This window comes from Camelina sativa, chromosome 13, assembly GCF_000633955.1.
Source record: "Camelina sativa cultivar DH55 chromosome 13, Cs, whole genome shotgun sequence".
Classification (NCBI taxonomy): domain Eukaryota; kingdom Viridiplantae; phylum Streptophyta; class Magnoliopsida; order Brassicales; family Brassicaceae; genus Camelina; species Camelina sativa.
The window spans coordinates 6,541,826-6,568,695 of record NC_025697.1 but is presented as its reverse complement, the minus strand read 5'-3'; the positions used below and the strand labels follow the sequence as shown (position 1 = coordinate 6,568,695).

Sequence of the window (26,870 nt, the reverse complement as noted above, 5' to 3'; positions counted from 1 at the left end):
TTCTTCTCTAATCACTGAGGCCCTGATGTTTTTACAGTTGAGTAGATACATAGTTTACTCACATCGTTGTGGCCTCCAATGTATTTTGTAGCAGAGTGCACAACAAGATCAGCACCAAGAGCAAGTGGTTTCTGATTCAAAGGTGTTGCAAAGGTGCCGTCTATACAAACAAGAGTTCCTCTTTTGTGACAGATTTTTGAAACTAACTCAATGTCCACACATCGAAGAAACGGGTTTGTTGGAGACTCGGTAAAGAACAGCGAAACCTGCAGATGACTCCATTCATTTTTTACATATATCCCCAATCCAAATTCAATAGTAAGAAAAAAAAAATGTTAAGAGAGAACTAATATAATTAACCTCATGCTTATTCACCGCATCTTCAAGCCCCGGGGTATCAGCAGGATCAATTACAATCACCTAGACGTATACAAAAGGCTAATCAATACATTATCCAAGATTGGAAGGAATTAAAAAAAAGGGATTGGGTTATAAAGGTTTTGTACAGTGATTCCCAACTTGGGAAGAAAAGTCTCCATGAAAATCTTTGTCTTCCGGTAACAATCTGTACTAGTCACAATATGCCCATTTGGAGGAACTAATGCAAAAAGCATAACCGTAGTTGCACACATCCCAGAAGCCATAACCAAGGTTGATTCAGCTCCCTCAAGTGCACTGCTCAATACACACCAAAATTACCTAAGCATATATAACAAATATGAACATTCATAAAGACAGTTAATCAAGAAAGCACCTACCTTATCTTCTTCTCAAGTATCATTGTCGTTGGATTTCCATAACGACCATACTCATGACGAACAACTCGTTTCTCCTAGAGACAGAGAGAGACACACACAAAACTTAAGCTTAAATTATTGAATTTATTATACAATCAAATTAGCAACAGAGATCTTTTTGTTGAATTAATTTAAACCGTAACCTTGAAGTCAAGAACATCAGCAGTTTTCTTGAAGACAAAGCCAGTTGTGTTGACAATAGGGGTCGTGATCGCATCCGTCACTATACCACGACCTAATCTTTCACCTGATCATCGCAAAATTATAAACCATCAACAAATCACATTGCCTCAAGTTACTATAAATATATAACTGAAAATATAAATCTATATATATACCAGCATGAATAGTTAAGCTCCCATCTGATTTCAAGAAGGAGAGTTTGAAATCCTCCTCCAATTCTACTATCTCTTTAACCTCTTCATCCACCAAAACCTCCTCACTGAGGGACGATGCCGCAGGGGCAGAGGCTAAACCAGAGCCAGGATTGTTGGACCACCTAGCCGCGAAGATCTGAGCTGCACCAATGTTGCTGCAGTTTCGACGACGAGCCTTACTGCTCAGTAGCTGACAAGGCGGGAACCTCAAATTGATTGGTGAATTTCCGGTGAAAGACGAAGGTTGAAGAGGAGGTGATCGTATTCGTAGGTTAACGGAACAATGAAACGCCATATACAATTTTTTTCTACTGAGAGTCTGATCCCAGGTCCCAGGATCTCTGCTTAGTCGTTCGGAGAAGAAAGATGTGGCGGGTTTGTTTTTCTAAACACTATAATCTACTTTGTGGTATTTGGTCGGAGAAATAGACATAATTTTATACTACTATACTATTATTAATTAATGGGATTTAAAGGTTTTTGTAGCAATCATTCACCCTTTATATTATTCCTACTTTTAATCCATTTTTTAACAATACTTTTTTTTGGTTGTCTTTTACAAATTATCCACTACAATCTTCTTTTGTTGCTTTTGATTCCCTTTTCTGATTCTTTCTTTTGGAAAAAAAAAAATCAATCTTACTTGCTTATACCAAGATAGAAAGAATCTACAGTGGGATCAAGTCCTCACTGGACTGGATTGAGCTAGTCAAGTTTAACCGGGGAACCCATTCCCATCCTTTTACAAATTGACTGACTAAAAAACGATCAATAACCAAATGGTTAAAAGCCACATACACTTCAGCGGATTTGAGTAATAATGATATGACACACTTGCACAACCAAGTATATAACGCACAACTGGGTCACTTGAGAGAGGTAAGGTGAATGTGAGTGGTGTTATTGGATGACAACAAAAATATGACTCGGGTTTTTAAGCCAAAGGTTAATTTTGGCTCCAAAAAAGGTCTTAAAAACCATGTAAGATGCTTTTCAAACACATTCGTTCCTTCTTATGTTAAAAGATGAATCATGAAAAGAAGAAAAACTAACCGGGGAGACATCACCCCAGCTTTTGGTATCTTATTGAAAACGGAGAAGAATCGATTAATGATGAGCAGTGGCTTCAACCTTCTTCTGTGACATCGATTTGATCTGCAGGTGAAATGAAATTTGTTGGTACTTTTTTACTTTAGCATATATACTAAAAGATTCAACAACATTTTAGGCATAGTGAGATCAACATTTTAACATATTTACGGTTCTTCCAAAGAGAGAACTAGTACAAGGCATGAAAACCAGAATGAGCAAACAACAAGATTCAACAAGTAAACCTTTTTTACAGCGACATAATGAATGAGCCAGATAATTTGCTCAAGGCATCACATTACTGGCTCGGTGACTCAAAGATCTTCTTAACAGACAGAGACTCACAATCACAACTCTAGTAACTTCAGAGAAGGAAACATCCAGAGAAATACACCGCAAAGCTGTAACTTCTAGAAGTAGCATTCGATTATCTAAAAGAGAATATAAGGCCAGAGAGGTTTTTAAATAAGGCCACTCAGTGGACTAGCTGTAAACAAAGCAGCATTCTGCAATTCACAACTATAACGAAAGAGAGCTTTAAAATGATGGAAACACAATAAAGTATCAGGGCCAACAAACAAAACTTTGCTCACTCGCTGGAGTTATGTGTAGCCACCAAACTCGAAATATCAAGTCACCAAATTCAAATGTCCCAATCAAGAGATGATGAACAAAAAGAATCAGAATTCAGAATCAATCAAAACCTTTTCGAGATCAAACTAGAGACACAGTATTGCGCAGATTCACAGCAGTTAAAAGAGCAATCTAATCAGAAACAGATGACACAATAAAAGTGAAGATAGAAAATTTCACCTTCAAGACCTTGAGCTTCATGTTCCCATAGACGAGACCCAAACCAAAAGCCGAAGCACGAGCCACCTGATCAATCAAAGCCAAAAAAAAAAAAACTCGTTGAATCACACAAAACTCATTTAAAAAAAACGAATCGGAGCTACAGATCGAGAATTGGATGGGAGAGATAATTCACCAGAGCAAGGGAGCTGGTGCCGGAGTAGAGTCCTGGAGGTAGCGTCATTGTCAAAATCACTGTTGGAGTCGTCGTCTTCAGAGGAAGAAAACCCTAAAAATCCCAAATCAAATCGAAGCTTCCGAAATCTCAAAATCGCGATTCGTGTGATGGTGCGTGCAAGTCTTCTTCGCTCCTTTTTGTATTTTTTTCCTTTACCTTATTATTGGGCTTTAAATGGGCCTAAACTAAGACCTCTTGTAAATGATTACCTTTTTTAGTTTTTAGCCTAATCCCTAAAAACTCAAAAAATCCAAATTTATTTTTATACAAAATCTTTTTTTTTTGTAAATATATTATTGGGGCAATATAATTTTCTCAATGACAATAGAATGATTTTAATATCTTGTTTCTGAAACTTTTGGATATATGTTGGGTCCACACTTGCTTGGGGTCATATCCAAATATATAGTATCCTATTCACTACGATTCATATTTATTATGATTTATTAGTTTGGTCTTTTTTTTTTTTCTTGGATTTTATTTAGTATTATTTTGACATTTAATTGGAATAATGAAAAAATCGAATTCGAGACCCCCAAGCATAAGGCAGAAAAGGACATGAAACAACCAACATTTAATTTTTTATCTTATTGTAATCGACATGTCAGCTTGTTGTTTTTATCACAGCCACATTTATCATTATGTAACTCAAAAATCAGTGTTAAAAAAGAAAAGAAAAATATTAATACAACTCAATCTTTCATCTTTTTTTTTTTTTTTGATAACTCAGGAGGAAAAAAAAAACCGCAAATGGCCGCAATGTTGTAGTTTTAACACTAACACTGGTAGAACCGTAGAAGTGTTAAAGTGATAAAACTATACGTGTTCGATCTGTCGGTCGATGTAGTAATCGTGTTCGTCAAATCAACGAATATGTTGAATCGTAGCTACTTTAAAGAAGCGGTCACGCAAGAACAAGCAAAAGATATGTGATCTTCAAGTGTTCGAAGATCAATGCAACTTTTACCGAAACCAATTCATGGCGTCATGGCTAGAGACGTCCGTGAAATAATGTGATCAAGTACATATTAGTCATTGTGCTACGGTAATATATATAGGATCAAATCTACAAAGAACATAGAGTTACACTTTGGATGATCTGGAAATAGAATATAGCTAAGACTGAACAAGTTTTGTTGGGTACTGTTATCTATCATTAAGCACAAAAACCTAAAATCAAATACATTGAGAACATAGTATTTTGCATGGAACAATTTTAATGCAATACATTCTAAAATTAAAGTCACAAAACTAGACTAAGATCTAGAAACTCATATAGTACTGATTTTAGTTCCAAACTTAACAAACATTAGTTTTTAGTTTTTAGTTTCATGTTTGTCATTTTTTGTTTTTTTTTAATTCTTCTGCGGCGTCCTTTTCTTGGAAAATTCATCTAAATAGCATAATGTAAAACAGTAACTAAAGAAGAAGTAAAAGAAAGCTAAAACTAGATTAGTCTAAAATTTGTCTAATCAGAGTTTAAGCACAAAAAACTATAAACTAAAAAGAATCAAAAACATTCCCAACAATAATATCTCGAACCTTTTTGATTCAGAACATGGGTGGTGAATCGGACGGTGAAGGATCAACAAAGTTAAAAATGCTGTCCAAATAGTTCTTGCTGTCCTCATAGTAGTTGCAGTCACCACCACTACTCTCGCCGGCCGTCTCGTTTTTCTCGCCGGAGAAACTCCTGTCCATTGACTCTCCACCGAGCAAAAGACCCGTGAACCCTTCATCGATACCTTCCCCCATCTGCGTAGTTTCGAACTCATGAATCGTTGAACTGATCCAATCGTTGCTTTCAGGTTCTTTCATCAGACTCAGACCACCCGTGGATGATCCGACAAACTCTATCTTCGTCGGGTTTGGGTCCTTCATCTCAGAGAATGACACCGTAGATGTCGGAGACTCAAGCTGTTGTTGTTCTGCATTGTCTTAGAGATAAATCAAACAAAGTTCCACAAGTTATACAATTTTGGAGAGGTTTATTGTGTGTTTTTTTTTGGTTTTACCTTCGTTTGTTTTTGTTGTCCAATTGGTTAACAGTGACTTGTGAGTGAATCCATGATGATGGTGATGATGATGAGATGATGCTTTGGTTTGGTAATGTTGTAAATGAAGAAGCTTTGATTCTCTAGCTAGCCTTGCTTCAGCTTCAAGCCTTGCACTTTCCCATTGTGCCGTGTGGCTAAGTATTGCTGCGTTCTTGGATAGACCAAGAGAAGATAGAGGAGTCTCGTTTTTGGGTTTATGGGTCACTGGATCAATCCCCATTTTAACTAACCGTTTCTTCAAATGAGTGTTCCAATAGTTCTTGATCTCGTTGTCTGTTCTCTTTGGCAGATGAGTAGCAATCGCAGACCATCTATATATACAAAAGGGATCAGAATTCAGAAAGAAGCAAAACATTTCTAAAAAAAAGATTCGAGAGATTGTTTTGTTTTTGCAAGACCAAACCTGTTTCCTAACAGAGCATGGAGTTGGATAATGGTTTGTTCTTCTTGCAAGCTGAATTTGCCTCTCTTGATGTCAGGTCTTAGGTAGTTAGTCCATCTCAGTCTGCAACTTTTTCCACATCGATGGAGACCTGAGAATAAGAAGGAAGGAAGAGAGATGAGAAAGTTTTGAATCTGTTGAAAAGATCATATAAGAGAGGGTTCATTGATTGTACCAGCTTTCTCAGGCAATGAACGCCAGCTTCCATGACCATGTTCTTCAATATAAGCCAAAAGTTTCTGATCCTCTTCTGGTGTCCAAGATCCTTTCTTCAAACCCAATTTGTCACAACAAGGTGATCTACCCATTTTTCCAAAAAAAACAAAAGTACTCTAATCTTATAACAGAACAAGAAAGAAGAATAAGAAGTCAGTAAGCTGTGTCTGTCTCATACATCACATAATCATCACCATGAGAGAGCACAAAGGATTGCTCTTTTTGGCTACAGTTGTGGAAATGTTACAAGTGACGCATATCTCAGTGATGAAGGTTGATATATAGAGGAGAGATAGAAAGACACACAACAAATGAATCCCTTTTTTCCCGGCTCTTTCACATGGATGAGCATTTATTAACAAATGGGGTCTAGAGAAGTTATTACCTTTGTGGCTCAAAGACCTGGAACAAGTCCCCCACCCCCCTTTCTAAATAACTCACAGAGAGAGATAAAAGCGGTGATCTTTTATTATTACATGCCACTGTGACTTTTACATATCACAAGATAAAATCGGTTATTTCTTGTGCTAGAAGTAAATTCAGGTCAGTTTCTATGCTAATAGGCTACTAGCAAGTTACAATAAGATCAAAACTCAATAATTCTCTCAATTTTTACTGTTTGTACTAGTGTTTCAGCTTCTAGCTAGCACTTTAATCTCACATAAAACTTGCCTAAAAAGTTATAAGAAACAAAACATACACTAGAATTTTCAACAATCTATTTTTACACTAAGTTCAAAAAAGATAAAAAGATGCCTTTGGTTTGTTGTTAGCTAGCCTCAGATTACTATTACAGGTAGTCTAAGGCTTTAAACGTCCGCATTTTTTTCCACTCTATAAGTAGTCATCATCATTCAGTAACACTACATCATTAAAGTCGTATGGATATTGAATTTTTTTCTTTCTTACATTATCATCTCTCTTCTTCAACCTCTACTAAAAAGAGTAGATAGTAAATGCTGTGAAATGGCGGTGACTAAGAGGAAACTGACACTATAATAGTAAATCAATGAGACATAGATCATAGAGGAGGAGAAAACTTAGTGATTGCAAGTAAATTAATTATTACATGCATAGACTTTCTTCTTTCTTCACTTTGTTCATTTCTCTGAAAAAGGTAAATTTCTAACTTGTGTAAGCAAACGATTAGAGTTTAGAAACATTATGACTAGCTACAACAAGATCCACACGCAATTCTATATTAGGTATGCACTAGGCACTATCTAGATAAACCCTTTAGCATATACAATAATAGTCTTGCAAGAAAATGAGGGTTAAGTTTGAATATAGTTGCGTGTATACAGATATCTTATGCGGCACATGGAACTATACTTAAGTAAAAAAGTTAATTAGAAAAACTCTCTTAACCTTAAAATTTGTTTAGGAAGCACTTTTTAGTTGTAGATAAGTCCACTGGTTGCTACATTGTTCTTGATGTCAAGTCAATGAGTCTAATAGTATCTCTACATCTTCAGACTGATTTTTAAAAGTAGTATATTCAGAATCTTTTGGACATCCTCTGAGAACTCAGTCTAGCATATCAGAACTTTCATCACTTCAGTTTAAAAATCTAGACATCCTCTGAGAGCAATGAACTTGTACTCAAGTCACCAGAACCCAAAACTGATTGGATTGATGTTTAAATCACTGGTACGGAATCTCATCTTATGGTCTAAACGTCCATATATACCATGAATTGATCTTATATGGATGTGGTACCGTGCAGGTGTAATCAAGGTAAATTATACTGCCAAGAAAGGTAGATGATTTATGAAGGCAAACGGTGACATTAAAGAGATTTTACAAGACCAAACAAGGGAGAGTAGTAGCTAAATGTGTTCCATGAAGGCAGAAGATGGATTTATTGAGGTGGGCTCCAAGCTTGTGGGGTAGTAAGAAGTATCTTCATCGAATCATAGAACGATAAGACAAAATCATAAAGAATTGTACAAATAAATACAAAAAGAAATCAGTTTTATAAATTTTATAAAAAATAAAATAAAGAGAAGAGGAAAATGAATAAATGTGAATATGAAAGTTGAAGAAGAGAGAGAGAGAGAGAAGTAGAAGAGCTCATGGATCAAAAGAAAATCATATTGGCTGCAAATGATGTAAAGGACAATGGGGACAAAACTCTATAAATGTCTTGCTGATACCATATTGCCAGCTCCTACACTCTCTGTATGGTCCTTACATACTTCAATATAGCCTTCATAAATGGTGCCACTTGTCAAGATTCTATCGATCCACGAATTCCCATATTTGATGCTACAAATCTACTGCATTAGTGTACTTGATCAGACATTGCAAAAAGCAAGAAGTCACACACATATGAAATCAAAAACCGAGCCATGTGAGAAGAAGAGACTACTTATTAGCATGCTCAATCTGTAACATTCAAACTGGAAAACATTTAACACTCCTAGTTTGGCACAGAAGCTGTTTCAACTGGTACAGAAGTCCCAACAGTTCTATATTATAAAAATTGTAAACTACTAAACTATAATCTAATACAAAACTGAGATATAAACAATGGTTCACTTCAGACTTAATTGTAGACAAAAGGCCTAAGATTAGCCAAGTTTCTATTAGCTATAACTTTTGAAAGGTTAACCTGACAAATAATAGCAATTAAGGCGGGAAAAACAAGTCTTCAATCCATCAGTGGAAAAAGAATCTGACAACAAGTTTGCATCCTTTAAATCTGAAAGCAAGGATAGCTATATCCATAACACCAACATATTACAAAATCTGGTTTCCATCACAAAAAAGAAAAGAAAAAAAAAAGGTATCTTCAATTAACCCAATCCAATAACTACAATCCAAAAGATATGATCAATCAATCATACAACTATACGAGTCAACAAAAAAAAAAAAAGGCCAAACAACATTTAAAAAAACGTGTTAACCACAAAAGGCAAAACAGAAGGCATTTTACACATAATTGGAAGGCAACACACAACCAACAAAGAAAAAATCTCAATTAAGCATAGAAGAAGAGAAGTAATGGTAAACTTAGTACAACAGAGACAATTGTCAAAGGACCCGGCTAACTTAAATTAAAACCTGACTAGTGACGGATCAATTTTTTTCCTGGCAAAGTCACCTTCAAAACAGTACATAAATTATTGAGACATCTCGGACGGCCAACCAAAGAAAAACAAGTAACATATTAGTACTGTTCCACCACCAAACAAGAGCAGCAACAGTTACTGTACGAGAGAGTTTTAACTCTACTTTTAATTTGCTTTTTATCTAAACCGTAAAAATCCTCACTTCTCTGTACATACAAAAAGTCATAAAAGATTTACAATCGCAATTATTATTGGTACCGGTCAACCCGAATAAAATCACCTTAATTGATATTTTGGTACCGGATTGGTTTTAACAAACCGGAAATCACTTAAAAATAATCGAAAGCAGCCCATAATTAACCGAAAGGGAGATGATCAGGAAACAAACGAACGACCGAATCACTAATCGCCGCCGTCCAAAACTATGGCAGAACTGCAAAAATTTCCCAACTTTGAAGCAAATCCACGCTTCTATAGTTGTGAATGGTCTCATGTCGAACCTTTCTGTTGTTGGGGAGCTAATTTACTCGGCTTCTTTGTCGGTTCCTGGTGCGCTTAAGTACGCCCACAAGTTGTTCGACGGTATTCCTAAACCAGACGTATCTATCTTTAACCATGTGTTGCGCGGCTCTGCCCAGAGTTTGAGACCTGAAAATACGGTTGCTTTGTATACTGAGATGGAGAGACGAGGTGTGTCCCCTGATAGGTATACGTTTACGTTCCTTCTCAAGGCGTGTTCGAAGCTCGAGTGGAGAAGTAATGGTTTTGCTGTTCATGGCAAAGTGTTGAGACATGGGTTTGTGTCTAATGAGTATGTTAAAAACGCTTTGATCCTTTTTCATGCTAATTGTGGAGATTTGAGGATTGCAAGTGAGCTTTTTGATGATTCTGCTAAAGCTCATAAGGTTGCTTGGTCTTCTATGACTTCTGGGTATGCTAAGAGAGGGAAGATAGATGAAGCTATGAGGCTTTTTGATGAAATGCCTGAAAAAGATCAGGTTGCTTGGAATGTGATGATCACTGGTTGTTTGAAATGTAAGGAGATTGATAGAGCAAGGGAGCTCTTTGATAGATTTACAGAGAAAGATGTTGTGACTTGGAATGCAATGATCTCTGGATATGTAAACTGTGGGTACCCGAAGGAGGCATTAAGTATTTTCAAGGAGATGAAGGATGCTGGTGAACACCCAGATGTTGTGACAATACTGAGTTTGTTATCTGCTTGTGGAGTCTTAGGAGACTTAGAAACTGGGAAGAGCCTTCATCACTACATCTTGGAAACGGCTTCCTTTTCGAGGAGCTCCATATATGTTGGCACTCCTATTTGGAATGCTTTAATTGACATGTATGCAAAGTGTGGAAGCATTGATAGAGCAACTGAAGTGTTCAGAGGAATGAAAGATCGGGACTTGTCAACGTGGAATACTTTGATTGTTGGTTTGGCTTTGCATCATGCGGAGGGATCAATTGAAATATTTGAAGAAATGCAGAGGTTGAGAGTCTGGCCAAATGAGGTGACGTTCATTGGAGTTATATTAGCTTGCAGCCATTCAGGAAGAGTTGATGAAGGGAGTCAGTATTTTAGCCTTATGAAGGATATGTATAATATCGAACCAAACTTAAAGCATTATGGTTGTATGGTAGACATGTTGGGGCGAGCAGGGCTATTGGAGGAAGCATTCATGTTTGTGAAGTCGATGAAGATTGAGCCTAACGCCATTGTATGGCGAACACTTTTAGGTGCTTGTAAGATTTATGGGAATGTTGAGTTAGGAAAGTATGCAAATGAGAAACTGCTCAGTATGAGGAAGGACGAGAGTGGCGATTATATGTTGCTCTCCAACATATATGCTTCCACAGGTCAGTGGGACGCAGTGCAGAAAGTTAGGAAGATGTTTGATGATACAAGAGTGAAAAAACCTACTGGAATTAGCTTGATCGAGGAAGACGATGATAAATTGATGATGAGATATTTACTCTCGTCAGAACCTGAGTCAAAATCAAGAGGTCGGATTAGTTAAGGTAGAAAACCAACGCTTCATTGGCAATTTTTTTTCTTTTGTTTTCGAGTTCTTAACTTTGAACTCTGAATGGCAAATATTAATTATATCCTTTCTGTTCTAAGAAACTGAGCACCGCGTTTGATAGGAAGCTTCCATGTTGATGTTTACACCTTAAATTCAAGATGATCTTTCAATCAATTTTTGTGTAAAAACGTTATAAAACCCGGCGTTTGTCTTGTTATCTATAATGGTGATTTCATGATTCAGGATTTAGCATATATTTATAGAACACCAGATTCTGTAAAGGAGAGAAGATATTAAGATGATGTGGTAACTGATAGTTAAAGCACAACTTTTGACAGAATAACTCGTTACATAAATCACACAGAAGATATCAATCGAGATGAGAAAAGAAAAACCACAGATGCTGAGGACACACGACCGAAAGCTCAAGTTAACATTTTTACACACCAAACTATGAATTTTTTGAAGCAGGGAAAAAGAAAACTCATATTTTAAGGTCAAGACCAGATCTTCTTCAATGGCGTCGGGAAAGAGCAATAGCTGATAGGAGAATAAGAAGAATGAGGAGGACAACGGCAATGAATGATCCAATCAAAGACCCGGAGATACGCTCACAGAAGGAGTTGAACTGTTGACAGATGGCATTCCAGTTTGTTTTATTGTTCCCATTGTGTGCCAAGTAGACAATGGCTGCTGCTGAGGATGCTCCAGCAGTTAGAAGACCCAACATTACCTAACACATCAGGAGGAATTAATTGTAAGCAGTAATGTCAAACTGCAAGTCTTTTTCAATTCTACCCACATGATCTGCTCATTACTCTTTCAGTTTTTTTTTGTTGTTATTATGGGTTTGAACTGCAAAGCTAACGAGAAGGCACATGCTTATTAAACAGAATTGAGTTCTGATGAGTGATGACTTACCACATCAAGGACGATAAGAAGAATTCTACTATTCTGAGTCTTGCTCTTGACGATGTGTACAAAGGCCAAAGTTAGAGACAAGATAAGGTAACCACTCACAACAGCATTTGCTACCACAAAGAACCTGATTGATCAAGCAAACCAAAGGCAAAAACACTTCAAGAATTAATCCAGGTCATTCCCTCATACCAAAAAAAAAAAAAAATACAAGTTAAAAGAAGTTTTAAGGAATCAGATCACATACGTTAAGGCTGGAAGATCATTGTATTCGGCTTGGAACCGTATGAATTGAGTAAAGAAAGGCAGAGTTTCATGTGTGGTTCCCATGAGGATTGCACTACCTATAGTGTTAAAGAATGCAACAATCCTGAGGATAAACTCAAGAATGGCAATTCTTCTGCTCATCAGACCGCTCTTTTGAATACCTTTGCTTGTTTCCACGATTTCAGTTTGACCGGACTTCATTTTCTCTAGATTGCTTGACAAGGAAGTTAGGGTTTGTTAGGTAAGAAATATATAGATGCTGTGAGAGTTTTAATGAGGGAGGAATGAGTGAGTGTGTATATATAGTGCATGCTTTGGGACATATAGTGGTTGTGATAAGGTCCTTATCTCATTGTACTTGCTAAAGGTATCCCCTTTTTAGTAATATAATTCCATAATTTTGCATAGAGTATATTCTTTATAAATCAATACATAGTAAGCTTCATGATCCACCCTCTTTAGTATATCCTTTATCAAATTTGGAAACATAAAAGGCTGTCCAAATTTGGATGCAAATCTTTAGCTGGAACATGTGGAGTAGTTACATGTTATATGATCATGCATGGTGATAAGTTAAATTAATGGAATTAGTTATGTTAGCCGCAGATGACTAACAAACCCACTTATCAATTAAAATACACTTTTTTAATGGTAGGATCGGAAATCTCTAGATAGTTTAGTTGGAAATTTAAATTAAAGTTCCTAAGTGATTGGAGATGTTGAACCCAAATGTGTTCTGTGTCAAACACACTCTACATTTAGGTTATCAATCAAATAAAAACCTATATATATATATATATATATATATATATATATTGAAGCAGGACACCTAAACCAAATGATCATATTCAAATGTTTACAAAAGTATGTACGCTTTTTGAGTCAAAGAGATGACTTCAGCTTTTGAGTTGGCTTACGTGAAGATTATATTATATTAGTCACATAACGCAAAAGTTGACAACAACAAAGTCAACTAAAACACTCTGGCTCTCTCTTTTAGGGCGGGCGTTTGCAATCGTAAAATTACATAAAAGAACTCCATTTTCTTATATTTCTAAATTAGCCTCAAAACTTTTAAAACTGAGTCATCATCGCTTCCAAGTAAACCCATTCCCAGAGAGAAGTCTAGACAAGAATCCTTCACCAGCTGTTGTCTTCTTCTCTTTAGAAGTGCTCATGTTACTAATCAAAGACCAATGAGTCTCAAAGTCAATTTCATAGCCACACTTTTGCATCATTTCCATCATCTCTGAAGCTTTCACTGTATTGTTCTCTACTCGAAACCGATCAATCACTAGCTTAAACATCTCTTGACTCGGCGTTTCGCCTAACACAACCATTGATTTGATGAGTTTTTCTGATTCCAAAACTTGGCATGCCTCAATATACTTATGAACAAGACCACCCCATGTACTTATGCTTGGACTTAGACCTAATTCCACCATTTCTGTTTGAAAGTCCATAGCTTTACCCAACTGATTGCATCTCAGCAAGCCGCTGATGACTGAATCATAGCTTGAAGAATCTGGAACGCTTCGGTTCTTTATCATTGTGTTCAACAGATGAACCGCAATGTCAAGATTCCCATGATCAGATAGTTTCTTGATTAGATTATCGTAGTTACGAGCCATCATGCCATTGCGTGTCACACGGATCAGAAAATCTTCAGCTTGTGGAATTTCGCCTTCTGAAATTAGAGATTCAGCGATTTTTGTTTGGACAACTGAAGAACTCAAAATCCAGCCCTTTGATTCCATAACCTGCCACAAGTCAAGAGCTTTCTTCACATTACCATAGTCACACAAAGACCTCATTACTGCTCTTATGCTTCGATTATTAGGTTTCATCCCCTCAGAGATCATAGCCGAGAGATATTTCACAGAACTAGAATAATCTCCAGACAAAGAGTATCCGTGTACGAGAAAATTAAAAGTGGTTTCATCAGGCAACAACCCTCTCCCCTGGATTTCGAGCAAGACTTTATTAACCTCCAAGTGATTATTAGCCCGAAACAGATAGAAGATCAGCAGATTATAAATGATTACACCGCCAGGATTGCTTTGTCCTTGAACCAGAAGAAACTCCTTCAGCCTAAATGCAGACAGAAACTGACGTTCTAAACACATTTTCCGAACATATTCTCTGTAACTCATAACCGAACAGATTATGTTCTTCCTCACCAAGATTCCTAAGACTTCCTCAGCTCTCTTCCAGTTGTTACCTTTACAATAACCTTGAAACATCAGATTGTAGATATCGTTATTCGGTAAAGACCCGTTTGATAACATTATCCGTAACTGAGTTTCTGCATTGGACATCATCCCAGCTAAGCATAGTCCTTCTATCAAAGCATACTGGACAGAAGATGAATCTGATTTCTCTGCTAAAGTAAATGCCTTTTCTACTTTGTTAGCTCCACAAAGTCGAGGAATTAACATCAAAGAACTTTCCACACTCGGAAAGTGTTTCTTGTCTAGCAGTTCGTCGAGTATAGCAAATACAGTTGAATCATTCTTCTCCTTGCAGAGTCCTTTGATAAGATGATTGTGAACCACTTGTTCCAAAAGGTAACCCTTTCCTTCAAGCCTTTTAACAACAGAATGAGCGGTAGATGCGAACCCAAGAACTGTGAGCTTCTCAACAAAAATCTTACACGTTTCAGACTGTGATAGAGGATATGATATGAATATGCGCTCAAAGAGTTTAACCGCTTCCTCCACCAGTCCTTTCCGGATAAGACCTTCCCATAGAGCTCCGCTACTATTCAAATCAGGTAACCAGTTAGCATTTTGGGCAGCACCCCACACACTCAGCAGATCATTGAGTGTTTCTTTCTTACAGAAACAACTTATCAAATATGTGTAAGTTTCGTTATCGATAGGATGATGCATTTGAACCATTCTATGGAAAATGAGTTTGCTATGGCGGCTAAATCCCGTCTTGCAATATTCTTGGACAAGAACGTTGAGGGTTTCTCCATCTAACTGATTAGCCAGCTTTGGCCATCTTTCCAATAGGCTAACACTTACTTTGACATGAAAACGTGATGCGCAGAGACTCTTCATTAAAACAGCAAAACTCCGACGCGATAGCTTTTGACCCCATCGAGCCATTTCATCATGAAGTCCCAATGCTGTTTTCAAATCGCCGTCCTTACATGCACTAACAATACGCGAACTAAATTCCGGAAGCGCGGATCTGTCAAGTACCATATTCACCTTTTGCTCGTAAGAATCCAAATCAGTGTGCAAGTATAACCCATTCCCAAGATCATCGAAAAAATCAGCTTTGGAAAGTTTGGAATCATTGTCCCTTTTCAATCTAACAGCTAAGGGATCAAATCCTACTAAACTAAAAGCTTCTGAAAGAGGATCTTCAACTTTTGATGCTTCTATCAACCCATAACCAAACATCTCATTAACAATAGTCTTAGCTTCTTCAAACCGTCTAGCTTTGCAATATCCAGTTACCATTATCTTATATGTAGACAAGCTTGGCAACAGTCCATTTTCCTTCATCTCATCCAGAATAGAACTGGTATGTTGCCACAATCCTATTCTGAAAAGCCCACCTAAGATAGCATTATAACTACGCACATCGGGTTTTAAACCCTTTGATGTAACCTCAGATAAATAAAGAAACCCTCTTTTGATATCTCCTTCATAACAACACCAACCAATCAAGATACCGAAGGTGACTTCATCAGGATGAAAACCTAAACGTACAAGCTCCTCCATATATAAATAAGCTCTCTCTGAGCCAAAAGTCTTGCAGAGTGAATGTACAATCCTATTGCCAACAAACAAATCAGGTTCATATTTAACTTCACCAATGAAACTCAACAAATCCTCAAAGTCTTGCTTCTCGCTGTATCCTAAAGTAATCTTACTATAGATTGAGCTATTCAGGTCACAACCCAAAGCCACAAGCTTTCTCGCTAGAACTCTAGCCTCCTGCACTCTCTGGTCCAAGCAAAGCAACTCAATAACTCTCCCAATTCTATCTATATTCATCTGATCTGATTCAGCCGTCGTCTCCACCCAATCCAAACAAATTCTATATGCTGATTCTGTTCTGTGAAGTCTGACCAAATAATTAATAAGAGTCTGGTAACACGAAGCTACAGGTACTAAACCCTTACGCCTCATCCAATCAAACAGCATAACTGCCTTCCTGGTATCGAAATCATCAACATATTTCCCAATCAAATCGCAGAAAACACCCTCCTTAACCAATGTATCTCCCTGGCTCTCCATCTCCATAAGCAACAATTCAACTTCCTTAACCATACCTTCCTTGATAAGCATCGATGCCATGACTTCATAAGCTTGAGGTAAATGCTTAAACCCTTTATATTGCCCATTAGCCCATCTGAAAATCTCCCATAAAGCTCGAACCTTTCCACTCCCAATTCCATCTTTCTGAACCTCAGATTGGAAACCCAGTAACAATTCAAGCACATTTTCGGGTTTCAAGCCAGGAACTCTCCTAAACCTACGGGTGATATTGGGAACCACATCGGACAAATCCAAAAGCAAGTCTTTTAGAGAGGAACCAGTATCGCCACGGACCTTTGTTGCCCCACCAGGAGACCTCGAAAGTAAATCAAACGAGGAAGACTCATAATTTCTTGGGATAGCTGAATCATTTCCCGACGAAGACGCTAAAGAGTAACAACGACATGAGAGAGATGTAACCTTGTTGAGAAAACGAAGGCGAGTGGAAGTAGTGATGGAGAGAAGATTAAGCATACGATTGGAGAAATCAATGGAAGTTTTATTTGCCTTCTTCTTTCTTATTCAACTGCTGCATTCGAGCTCTCTCACCAACCAAAGAAGGTGACGAGACGAACAAAAAGGGCCGAAATTAAAAGGTCGAAACTACTGCGAAAGCGACACCGTTTCAGCTTATTGTTAATTTGTTATCACTAATCAAATAGTCTACTGAAAAATTCATAAACAGGCCTAATTTTAAACAAGACAAAGTACAGTACACAAATATTTACTGATCCAAATAGTTTTACAAAATAAATTGATTCATATATTTTCTTAAAAGAGTTAGATAAATAATTTTCTTCTACCAATCTGAGTATATCTAACTCATCATTCGATTCAACATTCAAGAAATGTAGAGATTTCTTTGAGATAGGTAGCCAAATCCGGGTGGCTCAGGCAAGAAAACCGGACAGTCATAGCCACTAAACCGAACGGTCTTTGGAGTAGTCATACCGACAATCAAATAACAAGAGCGTCTTCATTCTTCCAGATATAGCAACCTGTCTTTTAACTCCTGCCAAAGAAGCATATGTGCAAAGACAAATAACATAGAGAGAAGAAGTTTATATACCTTTCATGTGGACCACAAGGGATAACAGATTGATGTTAATGCCCAAAGTGGTTCGTTATATTCTCGCTCATCTCTTTCCCTGCATAAGATCTGTAACAACTCTTGAGAGATCATTAAGGTAATAGTTTGCGATACGGAAACCTGTAAGAGCGAGGTTTAAGCATGCTGAAAGTAAAACCAATGCAAGAGAGCGTTTGACATAAATTGAATAATTCGTACATACGGAACTACACACAACCAAACTAAGGTTTCGGAAACTGATCCAAGGAAAGAAAGGTAAACTGAAAGACAGACAGCATTACAGCCAAGGCCAACTGGATAAGGTTTTTAACGGGTAGGAACTTGGCAGTATTTTGGTTACAAGTGGACATGGAAAGTTTTGAAACAAACTTAAATATCTCATCCGCATGTAATCGGTTCTCCTAGGTAGAGTTTGGTGGTTCAGCTTTGTCATCTTGTTTGGTGGAAAAGGCTTCAACTGTGGGCTGTGGGGTTGGCTTCAGGCTTCAGGATCTCACACTGTTTTAGTGGGACGGGAAAAGGTCACAAAGGGAAAAAAGCAGTAAATCAGAATCTGACACCGGGACAGATCAGATTAGGTTATGTCATGAACTTGGGACAAACAGCTAGGTAAACAAAGTTTTAAAGAAGGACTTAAGCAAACCATATTATAATCTAACCTTTCTAATCACCCACCAATAGCTTCTAGTAATCATAGTTTCTGCGTCGATAGGTAGAAGAATGGCTGGATAACCTGATGACAAAAACCCATGATCAGGATCAACCACAAAGAATTGTTAGGCAAACGAAAACCAAGATTATGTGCGATATATCGTCATTAGAAACACTTGATGACGGAAGTTCTAAAAGGTAAACCGGTAAATACTTCATATAGTGTTACAAATACATCAGGAAATAAATAAACTCACCCAGAACTGCCACTGCGTTCAGATGCATAACCTCCTCCATACACTCCATATGGAGTACTACTACTACCACCAACCTACAAAAACACGTCCGAAGAGTCATTAATTGAGAAGTGATATGTTAAAAACATGTAATGAAACCTTTTAGAAGACATACCGGCGGGCCATACGGAGAATAACTCTCAGAAGACAAAGCACTTGAGCCATAACCACCAGGATAAGGATTCCCACGTTCCAGTCTTCTGCTATCTCTACTATCATAGTCCAATCTATCACCAGCATCTGGTGCAACAGGAACATAAGGCAAGACCGGCATAAGTGCAGAAACAGCACTTTCCCGGTCAAAAACATTGGCTCTTAATCTTGATGTAATTTGTATGAGAGCATCCTTGGCAACGTCAAGGTCTCCAGAGATCTGAACATCAAAATAACTTCTGTTGTTAACACTCCACGTGAAGAGCTTTAAGCGTGAGAGGATAAACTGCAATGGAAATTAGAGGAGTATCATTATGATATTGTGAATTTTATACCTGAACCATCTCATCATCGTCAGATGCAACTTTTGGGAGATTTTCCTTCCCCAGTACGCGGATGTTAGCTTTTGTCATTCTTCTCATCTCAGTTATGATGGCTCCTCCTTTACCAAGGATACAACCAATCCTAGAACTTGGCACAAGAAGACGAGTCGTGAATGAAACAAGTCCAGAATCTCTTTCCACCTTATCACTGCACTTTGGTTGCAGACGCATAGCTGCTTCTATGGTTGGGGAATATGCGTCCTCAAAAACCTAAAATAGATTAGAAACTGTCAAGGAAAAAAAGTTGGATATACTGTTCTTAACTAAAAGACAGACAGGGCCGCTGAAAGAAATTCAAACCTCTCTTGCTGATATAGTTATTAAACAATCGTTTCCTTCAGTTCTAGAGCTATCAACTTTAATGGTTGCTCTGGTTTCCTGTCGAAGCTGATTGATAAGAGCACCACCTTTCCCTATCACACTTGCAATGTTCTCAACTGGGGAAACTAGCCGAATATAGAACTCTGTTGCCGGTGGCTCATTTCTTGGAGGTTGGTATAAAGGGCGTGACCACTCTCCTGCATCACGTCCATAGGAACCCATTAGCGGTGCTATCCCTACAAGTCGAGGACCACCCGCATGGCTCATCAGTGAAGCAGGAGGATGTCCACCAGACATTGCAGACGACAGTAGGTTCTGACTACGTGAAGGGTTTTCATGAAGGCGAGACGCAATCTGATGCAGAGCCTTCTTAACAATGAGCCCTTCTCCAGATATCTAGAAAGAAAAAGTGATTTCATCAGGCATTCGCCATAATCTCACATAAGAAAAGGCAATAAAAGTAAAACACATAAATCTGCAAGTACCTGAATGAGCTCATCTGAACTCAAGGCACACAGAGGCATGTTTCTGTCCTTAATGATGCGAATTTGAGCACCTGTCTCACTCCGAATGTTCTGGACAATCTGGCCACCTCTGCCAAGAATACATCCAATCTGATCCGAAGGAACCAGCAACTTAGCAGTAACTTGATGCTCTCCTTCAGAGCTATCTTCACTCTGGGCATCATCTGCAACTACTCTATCATGGATCCTAAACAAAGCATCCTGCGCAGGAGAAAGAACTTTCCCTCCATCTCCAAAGGCATTGGTCTCATCACTAGGGCTATAGATCGTAATCACACGTTCATCACATCCCGGAATCGCTTCCCCTATTCTAATTTTGGATCTAGTCTCCGTTCTCAACTGCTTGACAATGTCACCTCCTCGACCAATAACACTCCCAATCTTTTTAACAGGGCAGAGGTATCTGAATACAGTATCATCACGATCAATGACAAGTGAATCTCTATCATCACCACGATATCTCCTTTTGTTTCCACCATTTTCATCGTAATCAGACTGAGGACGTGACCTCTTTCTATGGCTATCTCTATGATCCGGTGACATTGTACCAACACAAACAAAATAAAAGGGAAACAACTCTGTACCTTCCAATCAAAATTATAAATTAAACAATCAGAACTCCAAATCTATATAGTAGTATACCTGAGTTTTTTCAACCAATCACAGGAAAAAACATATATATATATATATATAGCATCCACAGGTGTGTTCATAAACAAAATCTATTCATAAATCAATCAATTTTCTCAGAAGATCAAAGAAACAAATCGAATCAGAGAACTCGGAACACTAGTCTATCAAACAAACAAGCTACAAGTAAACCCAAATGAGAAGAAACTTAAGAAAAACATACTGAAGACTCGAACTACGATAAGGAACAATTGGAGATTTCGATTAATCAGAAACGTTTGGAAAACGAACCTTCGATTCAGAGTCCCGCTGACGAAATCGATTCTTCGGATTTGGGGATATCAGTATTTTCTAGGGTTTGCGCGGACTTTAATTAGTTTTCTTTTCCTTTTTCTTTCTTTCTGATTAAAAAAAAAAAACTTTAATTAGTTAACTTAAAATTTTGGTTATGATTCGGTTTTAACTTAAAACTTTGGTTATGATAATACGAATTAGACTTGAATTCGAATTTGGTTTATAGGTATGCAAATGATGGATATTTTTAAACAGATTCGATATCCGAAATATGTGATACGGTTGGATTATTCTTTTAAGTAATATATTTTTTTTGGTCCAAAATTCATTATTTTGTTTAATTATATTTTGATAATAGTTGATTTGTTTTATCAAATTTTTTTGTCTAAAAAAAAGTTTTAAGTTTCAGTTTGATCTTCTTTGTTTTCTCGATTCCTTTGAATTTCATTTTGGTTTTTTTTTCTGTTCAGTTTAGATTTAGAAAAATATTAAAACTTACTTCGATATTGTTTTTTGTTCAGATTTTAAATTGTAAAAATAAGAACAACATATAAAAAAAAATTGATGTGTCGGAAAGATTTCAACTAAAAATGACGTTTCCCATGTGTTCACCAATTATATCAAACAAGTAATTCTTACAGTTTGAGGTCATATTTTCCACAATTAAGAGAGTAGAGCTTAGCTTATCAAATTTTCAAATTACATATTGGTATTTATTTTGTTTACGAACAAAAAAAAAGACACTTTAAGACGAGCTTGTTGTTTTTTTTAGAAATTATGAAAGCGGAGGAGATTGGGGAGGAGGAGAGGCCACGAAACCATTCCAATTGGTGTTGGACCCCGGCGGGTCATAATCCATCAGCTCCATCGTCTTTCTCACAATGCCTTCCTGTATTTACCATTTTTTTTAATTAAAATTCGTTTGATAAAGAAAAAAATATGTACTTCTTTCTCAATACAAATACAATTAACTATATACAAAAAAAGTCAGATGATATAATTTAATCCTTAAAAAAAAAGTTTAAGTTTGAATTTGTACTATATATTAGTCAAAGAAGAAAAAAACAATAGCAATATATGCAGGCAAAATAAAATGTATAATAGATGCAAGAAAACTAAGCGAAAACTTGAAACTTAAGATGAGATGATGAATTGTTATAATTCCCCCGTTCCATCAATACAAAAAAAAAAGTAACAACGTAGTTCAGTACCTTAAACAAAAATCCGAAATCTTGTTTTTCTAGATACCATTTCCAAACATTTTTAGTATTGTTCGAAGAAAATAAAAAAAGTTTTTTGCACATCTTGTTTACATTATAAATGGAAAAAAATACACCCATAAACTAATTAAGTAATTATTATAGGTAGTATTATCGAGGAAGAGTTCTGAATATATATCATAATGCAAAAAAAAAAAAAATAGTATAAGTTCTAAAAGTTGAAGAAACTAATTAAAAAGAAGTAGAGATCAGAGAAAGTACCCTGAAAGAAAAATGCTTAGCAGTACTGTGAACTCCTGACAACTTTGCAGTTCGCAAGTTTCTCCCCATGGCTTATAAATTCACAAACAAAAATCATCAGGCATGAATTCTAAATCATAAACTCTTAATAATGTTTTCAACAGTGTGACTAAGAAGAAGAAGAAGATTTCAATTAGCTATTACCAGTGGAGAAGAAGATTAGTAGTAAAAGAGAGGAAACAAGAAGAACTTTGAAGAAACAAGATTGACCCATTGCTGTCTCTTTGAAGTTCTTAATGAAGATTTCATTTGTATTAGACTTTATATGATTATTTTAGTACTAATAAGTTTTGGTAGTTATCAAACCATTCCTATTACTATAATAGTAAAACTTTAATAAAGAGAAAAGAGAACCTTTAGCTTCAAGGTTTTCCACTTTTCCTGGAAACTGCTCCAGCTTCAGATCCAATGAAGAAAGATGGAAATTCACATATTAATGTACTCTATACATTTTTATTCTATATAACTGAATTATTACTAAGAGCAAATCAAACTTAGTTATGGCTTAAGTTGCCAGTTGATTATTAGGAAGCAAACTCGCACGTGTAACCCTAATGAGTCCACGTGATGTGAACTGGAGTCGAGCTCCTCATGTCTGCCACTACCAAAGAGTATCAGTATTATTTTTGGTAAAAACTTTAAAATAGCTGTATTTCTCGTGTAAATAAATAATAACAGTCAAATATTATTTATTGTCTACCAAAACTTCTTAAAAGGTACTAAGACTTTCTCCAGTTATAAATTACGTAATTATAATTATTAAGTTAGGCTATCATCCACAAACCACAAAGGTTGGCGAGTAAGGGATTTTGCCACTTTGGACTATGAAAATCAACATCGTAATGGAAAAGACCAAGTTGATATAAAAAAAAGGTTTACCCATTTTAGTGAAATCTTCTATTGTGATCCAGAGAAAATACTATCGATTGCCGTGTTTATTTAAAATTAGAGACAAGGTTTGACTTAGTTTTAATTGAATATCATGCTGTCATTTTACTAGTATAGCCGTCCATTTACTTTTTAACACATAACAAGGCAAACAAACTGTATCAATAATTTGTGTTATTATAAAAAAATTTAAGCCAAAAATAACGTCGGCGCATGTGATTATTCGAGTATTGTAAAATCCGTGCCTTGCCAAATTTTATGAGATAAGCAAAAAGATTAACATTGGTTTTGTCTGCTTTTCCATTGTTCACTATAAATAAAACGGATGAATAAGTCAACTTTAAGTCCAAACAAAAAGAAACTTAACTTAAGACGAAGAAGTCTTTTACGAATCTATCAAGCTTTAGGGTCTCAATTACGGCAGCAAAATTATTGGTTAACCTATGTACTTTGTGAACTAAATGGTCTCCGACTGAACCTCATTTTCTACTTTTTTTTTAAGGGGAGCTGCCAAAAATGTAGCTCTGGCCTCTGAACGGACCAATCAGTGAGAACAACCCAATCAGTGAGAACAAACCAAAAACGTGTTTTTCCCCCAACTACTTCGGTTCGGTCGGTGTGTTTTGTTTGGTCCGCTCCTTATTACAGAACTAGTTCCCCCACCCACTCGAAACTCTCTAAATAGGTGTTAATATGGCCGAGAAAAAAAGAGAAGGCTACTACTATATGCAAAAATCGGACTTGGGCTTCTTCATTCTTGACTTTGGGCTTTTTCTTGTGAGTTGCTTTGTAATTATTACTATGATATATTTGCAAAAAGAAAAAACAATATTTAAAGGAATAAAATCATAAAATATAATTTAGAGGTGNCAAAAAAAAAAAAAAAAAAAATCTAATGAAGCCTAGAGAAAGAGATGTCTAGTGTGCAGTAGTGACCCACGAAATCAACAAAGTATCTAACATATTATTAAAAAAATGAATAACACTTAGATTTTTTTTTTATTGTACTTTCGAGTCATGGAGACACATACATGCACGAACCATAGAGTTTTGTTTAACTCCGCACACATAACATAATCTTAACGCGTGTGTGTGTGTGTGTGTGACCTCCTCTCTTCTCTTCTTACACAACACGATCACACCCAATTTGGACCATAAAGACAGAAACAACAAAAAAACACACTTCAAAATCATCATCATCATGTTGACGAACACGATCTAATTTTTCCTTTTTTACATATACAATTCCCAAACTCCAGATTATTTTTTCCTCTTTGCTTTTTATTCTATGGTGATGTTGTAGTTTCCAAACCCTCCATTTACGTTGTCTCTTACTTCTCTCCTTATCACGTTTCAGCTTCTTCCTCCTATTTTGAATTGTGAAGTTGAAGTTTTTGAAAAGTTTGATGGATTGATCTGATTTCGAAATTTTCATTTCCGTTTTAAGGGTTCAATTGATTTCGATCAGATTGAACCCAGTCCAGTCCAATCCAATCAGGTTCGTTCCAGATATCATCAAACTCGATCTGTTTTTAAAGTTTTGATTTTTATTGTGTTTGATCGATTTGGTGTGATTCTAGGAATCAGAGTCTGGAATTGTTCTTGATTAAGAGAGATCGAATTAGATTTGATCTGTTTCCTCTCTCTCAAAAAAAAAAAAAAGGATTCAACTTTCTCTGAGATGGTATATTTCCAGAACTCAATCTCACTCATAGACCAATCTCCAAACATGGCTCACTCTGCAGATTTCAATCATCATCATTCAAAACACTCAAGAAGCATCAACAAGAGATCATCATCCTCATCATCATCATCGAGCTGTTCTTCAAGTTTCTCAGTCTGCTGTGACGGATCTAGATCAGCTGCAATCGATGTTTTGATCTTGATCGCTGTGATCACATCTTCCGGGTTCTTGATCTTCCCTTACATCAAATTCATCACTGTCAAATCTCTCGAGATCTTCTCAGAGCTTTCTTGTTTAGTCAAAGAAGAGATCTTGCGTAACCCTGATCCTATTGTCTATGGTTTGATAGCTTTGAGCATCTCATGCACTGCTTTATCTGCTTGGATGATTGTTATACTCTTGTGTAGTCGTCATAGATGTGGGAAACCCAATTGTAAAGGGCTTAGGAAAGCGAATGCTGAGTTTGACATTCAGTTAGAGACTGAGGATTGTGTTAAGAGCAGCAACAGTGGGAAGAGTGTTAGCAAGAAAGGGTTGTTTGAGTTGCCTCGTGATCACCACCATGAGCTAGAGGCAGAGCTGAAGAAGATGGCTCCACCTAATGGAAGAGCCGTGCTGNATGGCTCACTCTGCAGATTTCAATCATCATCATTCAAAACACTCAAGAAGCATCAACAAGAGATCATCATCCTCATCATCATCATCGAGCTGTTCTTCAAGTTTCTCAGTCTGCTGTGACGGATCTAGATCAGCTGCGATCGATGTTTTGATCTTGATCGCTGTGATCACATCTTCCGGGTTCTTGATCTTCCCTTACATCAAATTCATCACTGTCAAATCTCTCGAGATCTTCTCAGAGCTTTCTTGTTTAGTCAAAGAAGAGATCTTGCGTAACCCTGATCCTATTGTCTATGGTTTGATAGCTTTGAGCATCTCATGCACTGCTTTATCTGCTTGGATGATTGTTATACTCTTGTGTAGTCGTCATAGATGTGGGAAACCCAATTGTAAAGGGCTTAGGAAAGCGAATGCTGAGTTTGACATTCAGTTAGAGACTGAGGATTGTGTTAAGAGCAGCAACAGTGGGAAGAGTGTTAGCAAGAAAGGGTTGTTTGAGTTGCCTCGTGATCACCACCATGAGCTAGAGGCAGAGCTGAAGAAGATGGCTCCACCTAATGGAAGAGCCGTGCTGGTTTTTCGGGCGAAATGCGGGTGTTCGGTTGGGAGATTAGAGGTTCCTGGACCTAAGAAGCAGCAACTGCAGCAAAGGAAGGTCAAGAAATGAAGCAGAAAAGGTTCAGTCTTTTTGAAGTAAAGATAATGATCATTACAGGGGTATGATGATGATGATGACGATGATGATTAGCTTATAAACAACTTTTGCTCTTTTGGGTTTAGTGTTTTTTTTTCTTTCACAACAACTTCTTACACAAACTAATATATGTTTAAATCTCCATGTGTTTAAATAAAAGCTTTACATTTAGAGGATATTGCAGAGAAAAATAGTTTATACTTACTAGGAAAGAATAATGATTAATTTGGTCTCTTGATTCTGTTTCTTTGGCTTTCATGGTAGTGGTTTCAAATCCTTGTGTATGCTCTAGATTCTGGCATTTCTGTATGCTTATGGTATAGTATATGATCTATGATCTGGTTGGGAATTTTCTTTTTTTCCAACCATACATTAAATTAATAATGACTCCATGGTTGGTTGCCCAACTGGGAGGAATAGTGTTACATATATGATATCTAGGACTAGGAGACTAGGACACTAGTTCTAATGGAACGGTCTATAAAACTAATAACTAAATCAAGGTCTTAAATGTTTGAAAGTGATTTTTTCCAAGGGCCAGCCTTGAGTCTAA

General features: G+C 36.8%; 8 protein-coding genes across 14 annotated transcripts in view; 2 read left to right on the top strand and 6 right to left on the bottom strand.

Annotated features, from left to right (window-relative positions):
- The window catches only part of LOC104735553 (cystathionine gamma-synthase 1, chloroplastic-like), a 9,418-nt gene extending 5,988 nt beyond the window's left edge, over positions 1–3,430 (bottom strand). Inside the window, exons 1-7 of one of the 2 annotated variants that reach the window (XM_019235133.1) lie at positions 2,509–2,688; positions 1,136–2,329; positions 941–1,044; positions 759–832; positions 507–675; positions 361–420; positions 116–266 (exon numbers count right to left, since the gene is read on the bottom strand). In XM_019235133.1, the coding sequence (XP_019090678.1) occupies positions 116–266; positions 361–420; positions 507–675; positions 759–832; positions 941–1,044; positions 1,136–1,469 (892 nt within the window). In that variant the 5' untranslated portion in view covers positions 1,470–2,329; positions 2,509–2,688. Of the gene's footprint in view, positions 1–115; positions 267–360; positions 421–506; positions 676–758; positions 833–940; positions 1,045–1,135; positions 2,330–2,508; positions 2,689–3,076; positions 3,143–3,251 lie in introns of those variants that run through there. The other variant, XM_019235135.1, reaches the window with a different exon arrangement.
- LOC104735552 (myb-related protein Hv1-like) lies at positions 4,714–6,314 on the bottom strand. The gene is made up of 4 exons (XM_010455364.2): positions 5,968–6,314; positions 5,754–5,883; positions 5,309–5,661; positions 4,714–5,221 (listed from the first exon to the last, which is right to left on the bottom strand). Exons 1-4 carry the CDS (start codon positions 6,098–6,100, stop codon positions 4,845–4,847), a joined length of 993 nt encoding a protein of 330 aa, XP_010453666.1. The 5' UTR covers positions 6,101–6,314; the 3' UTR covers positions 4,714–4,844.
- Positions 9,368–11,347, top strand: LOC104735551 (pentatricopeptide repeat-containing protein At5g15300). Its single transcript, XM_010455363.1, has one exon. It carries the CDS (start codon positions 9,454–9,456, stop codon positions 11,101–11,103), a length of 1,650 nt encoding a protein of 549 aa, XP_010453665.1. The 5' UTR covers positions 9,368–9,453; the 3' UTR covers positions 11,104–11,347.
- LOC104735550 (casparian strip membrane protein 5) lies at positions 11,448–12,544 on the bottom strand. Its single transcript, XM_010455361.1, has 3 exons — positions 12,275–12,544; positions 12,031–12,154; positions 11,448–11,842 (listed from the first exon to the last, which is right to left on the bottom strand). The coding sequence occupies exons 1-3, from the start codon at positions 12,493–12,495 to the stop codon at positions 11,624–11,626; spliced, it is 564 nt and encodes a 187-aa protein (XP_010453663.1). The 5' UTR covers positions 12,496–12,544; the 3' UTR covers positions 11,448–11,623.
- On the bottom strand, positions 13,208–17,124 carry LOC104735549 (pentatricopeptide repeat-containing protein At5g15280-like). The gene has a single exon (XM_010455360.2). The coding sequence runs from the start codon at positions 17,043–17,045 to the stop codon at positions 13,383–13,385; it is 3,663 nt and encodes a 1,220-aa protein (XP_010453662.1). The 5' UTR covers positions 17,046–17,124; the 3' UTR covers positions 13,208–13,382.
- On the bottom strand, positions 17,280–21,022 carry LOC104735547 (KH domain-containing protein At4g18375). Of its 4 annotated transcripts, none has more exons than XM_010455359.1 (8): positions 20,911–21,019; positions 19,951–20,567; positions 19,445–19,861; positions 19,097–19,354; positions 18,724–18,981; positions 18,570–18,643; positions 18,321–18,394; positions 17,280–17,730 (listed from the first exon to the last, which is right to left on the bottom strand). In XM_010455359.1, exons 2-7 carry the CDS (start codon positions 20,530–20,532, stop codon positions 18,346–18,348), a joined length of 1,638 nt encoding a protein of 545 aa, XP_010453661.1. In that variant the 5' UTR covers positions 20,533–20,567; positions 20,911–21,019; the 3' UTR covers positions 17,280–17,730; positions 18,321–18,345. The 4 variants fall into 4 exon arrangements, with proteins under 4 accessions (XP_010453661.1, XP_010453660.1, XP_010453659.1 ...); XM_010455358.2 differs by lacking the exon at positions 17,280–17,730 and adding an exon at positions 17,811–18,159 and having other exon boundaries at positions 19,951–20,573; positions 20,911–21,022; XM_010455357.2 differs by lacking the exon at positions 17,280–17,730 and adding an exon at positions 17,811–18,214.
- LOC104735546 lies at positions 21,481–22,718 on the bottom strand. Its single transcript, XM_010455355.1, has 3 exons — positions 22,578–22,718; positions 22,395–22,465; positions 21,481–21,802 (listed from the first exon to the last, which is right to left on the bottom strand). Exons 1-3 carry the CDS (start codon positions 22,645–22,647, stop codon positions 21,689–21,691), a joined length of 255 nt encoding a protein of 84 aa, XP_010453657.1. The 5' UTR covers positions 22,648–22,718; the 3' UTR covers positions 21,481–21,688.
- Positions 24,979–26,493, top strand: LOC104735545 (uncharacterized protein At5g19025-like). Of its 3 annotated transcripts, none has more exons than XM_019234285.1 (2): positions 24,979–25,623; positions 26,198–26,493. In XM_019234285.1, exons 1-2 carry the CDS (start codon positions 25,003–25,005, stop codon positions 26,288–26,290), a joined length of 714 nt encoding a protein of 237 aa, XP_019089830.1. In that variant the 5' UTR covers positions 24,979–25,002; the 3' UTR covers positions 26,291–26,493. The 3 variants fall into 3 exon arrangements, with proteins under 3 accessions (XP_019089830.1, XP_019089831.1, XP_019089832.1); XM_019234286.1 differs by having other exon boundaries at positions 24,993–25,066; positions 25,641–26,493; XM_019234287.1 differs by having other exon boundaries at positions 24,993–25,101; positions 25,682–26,493.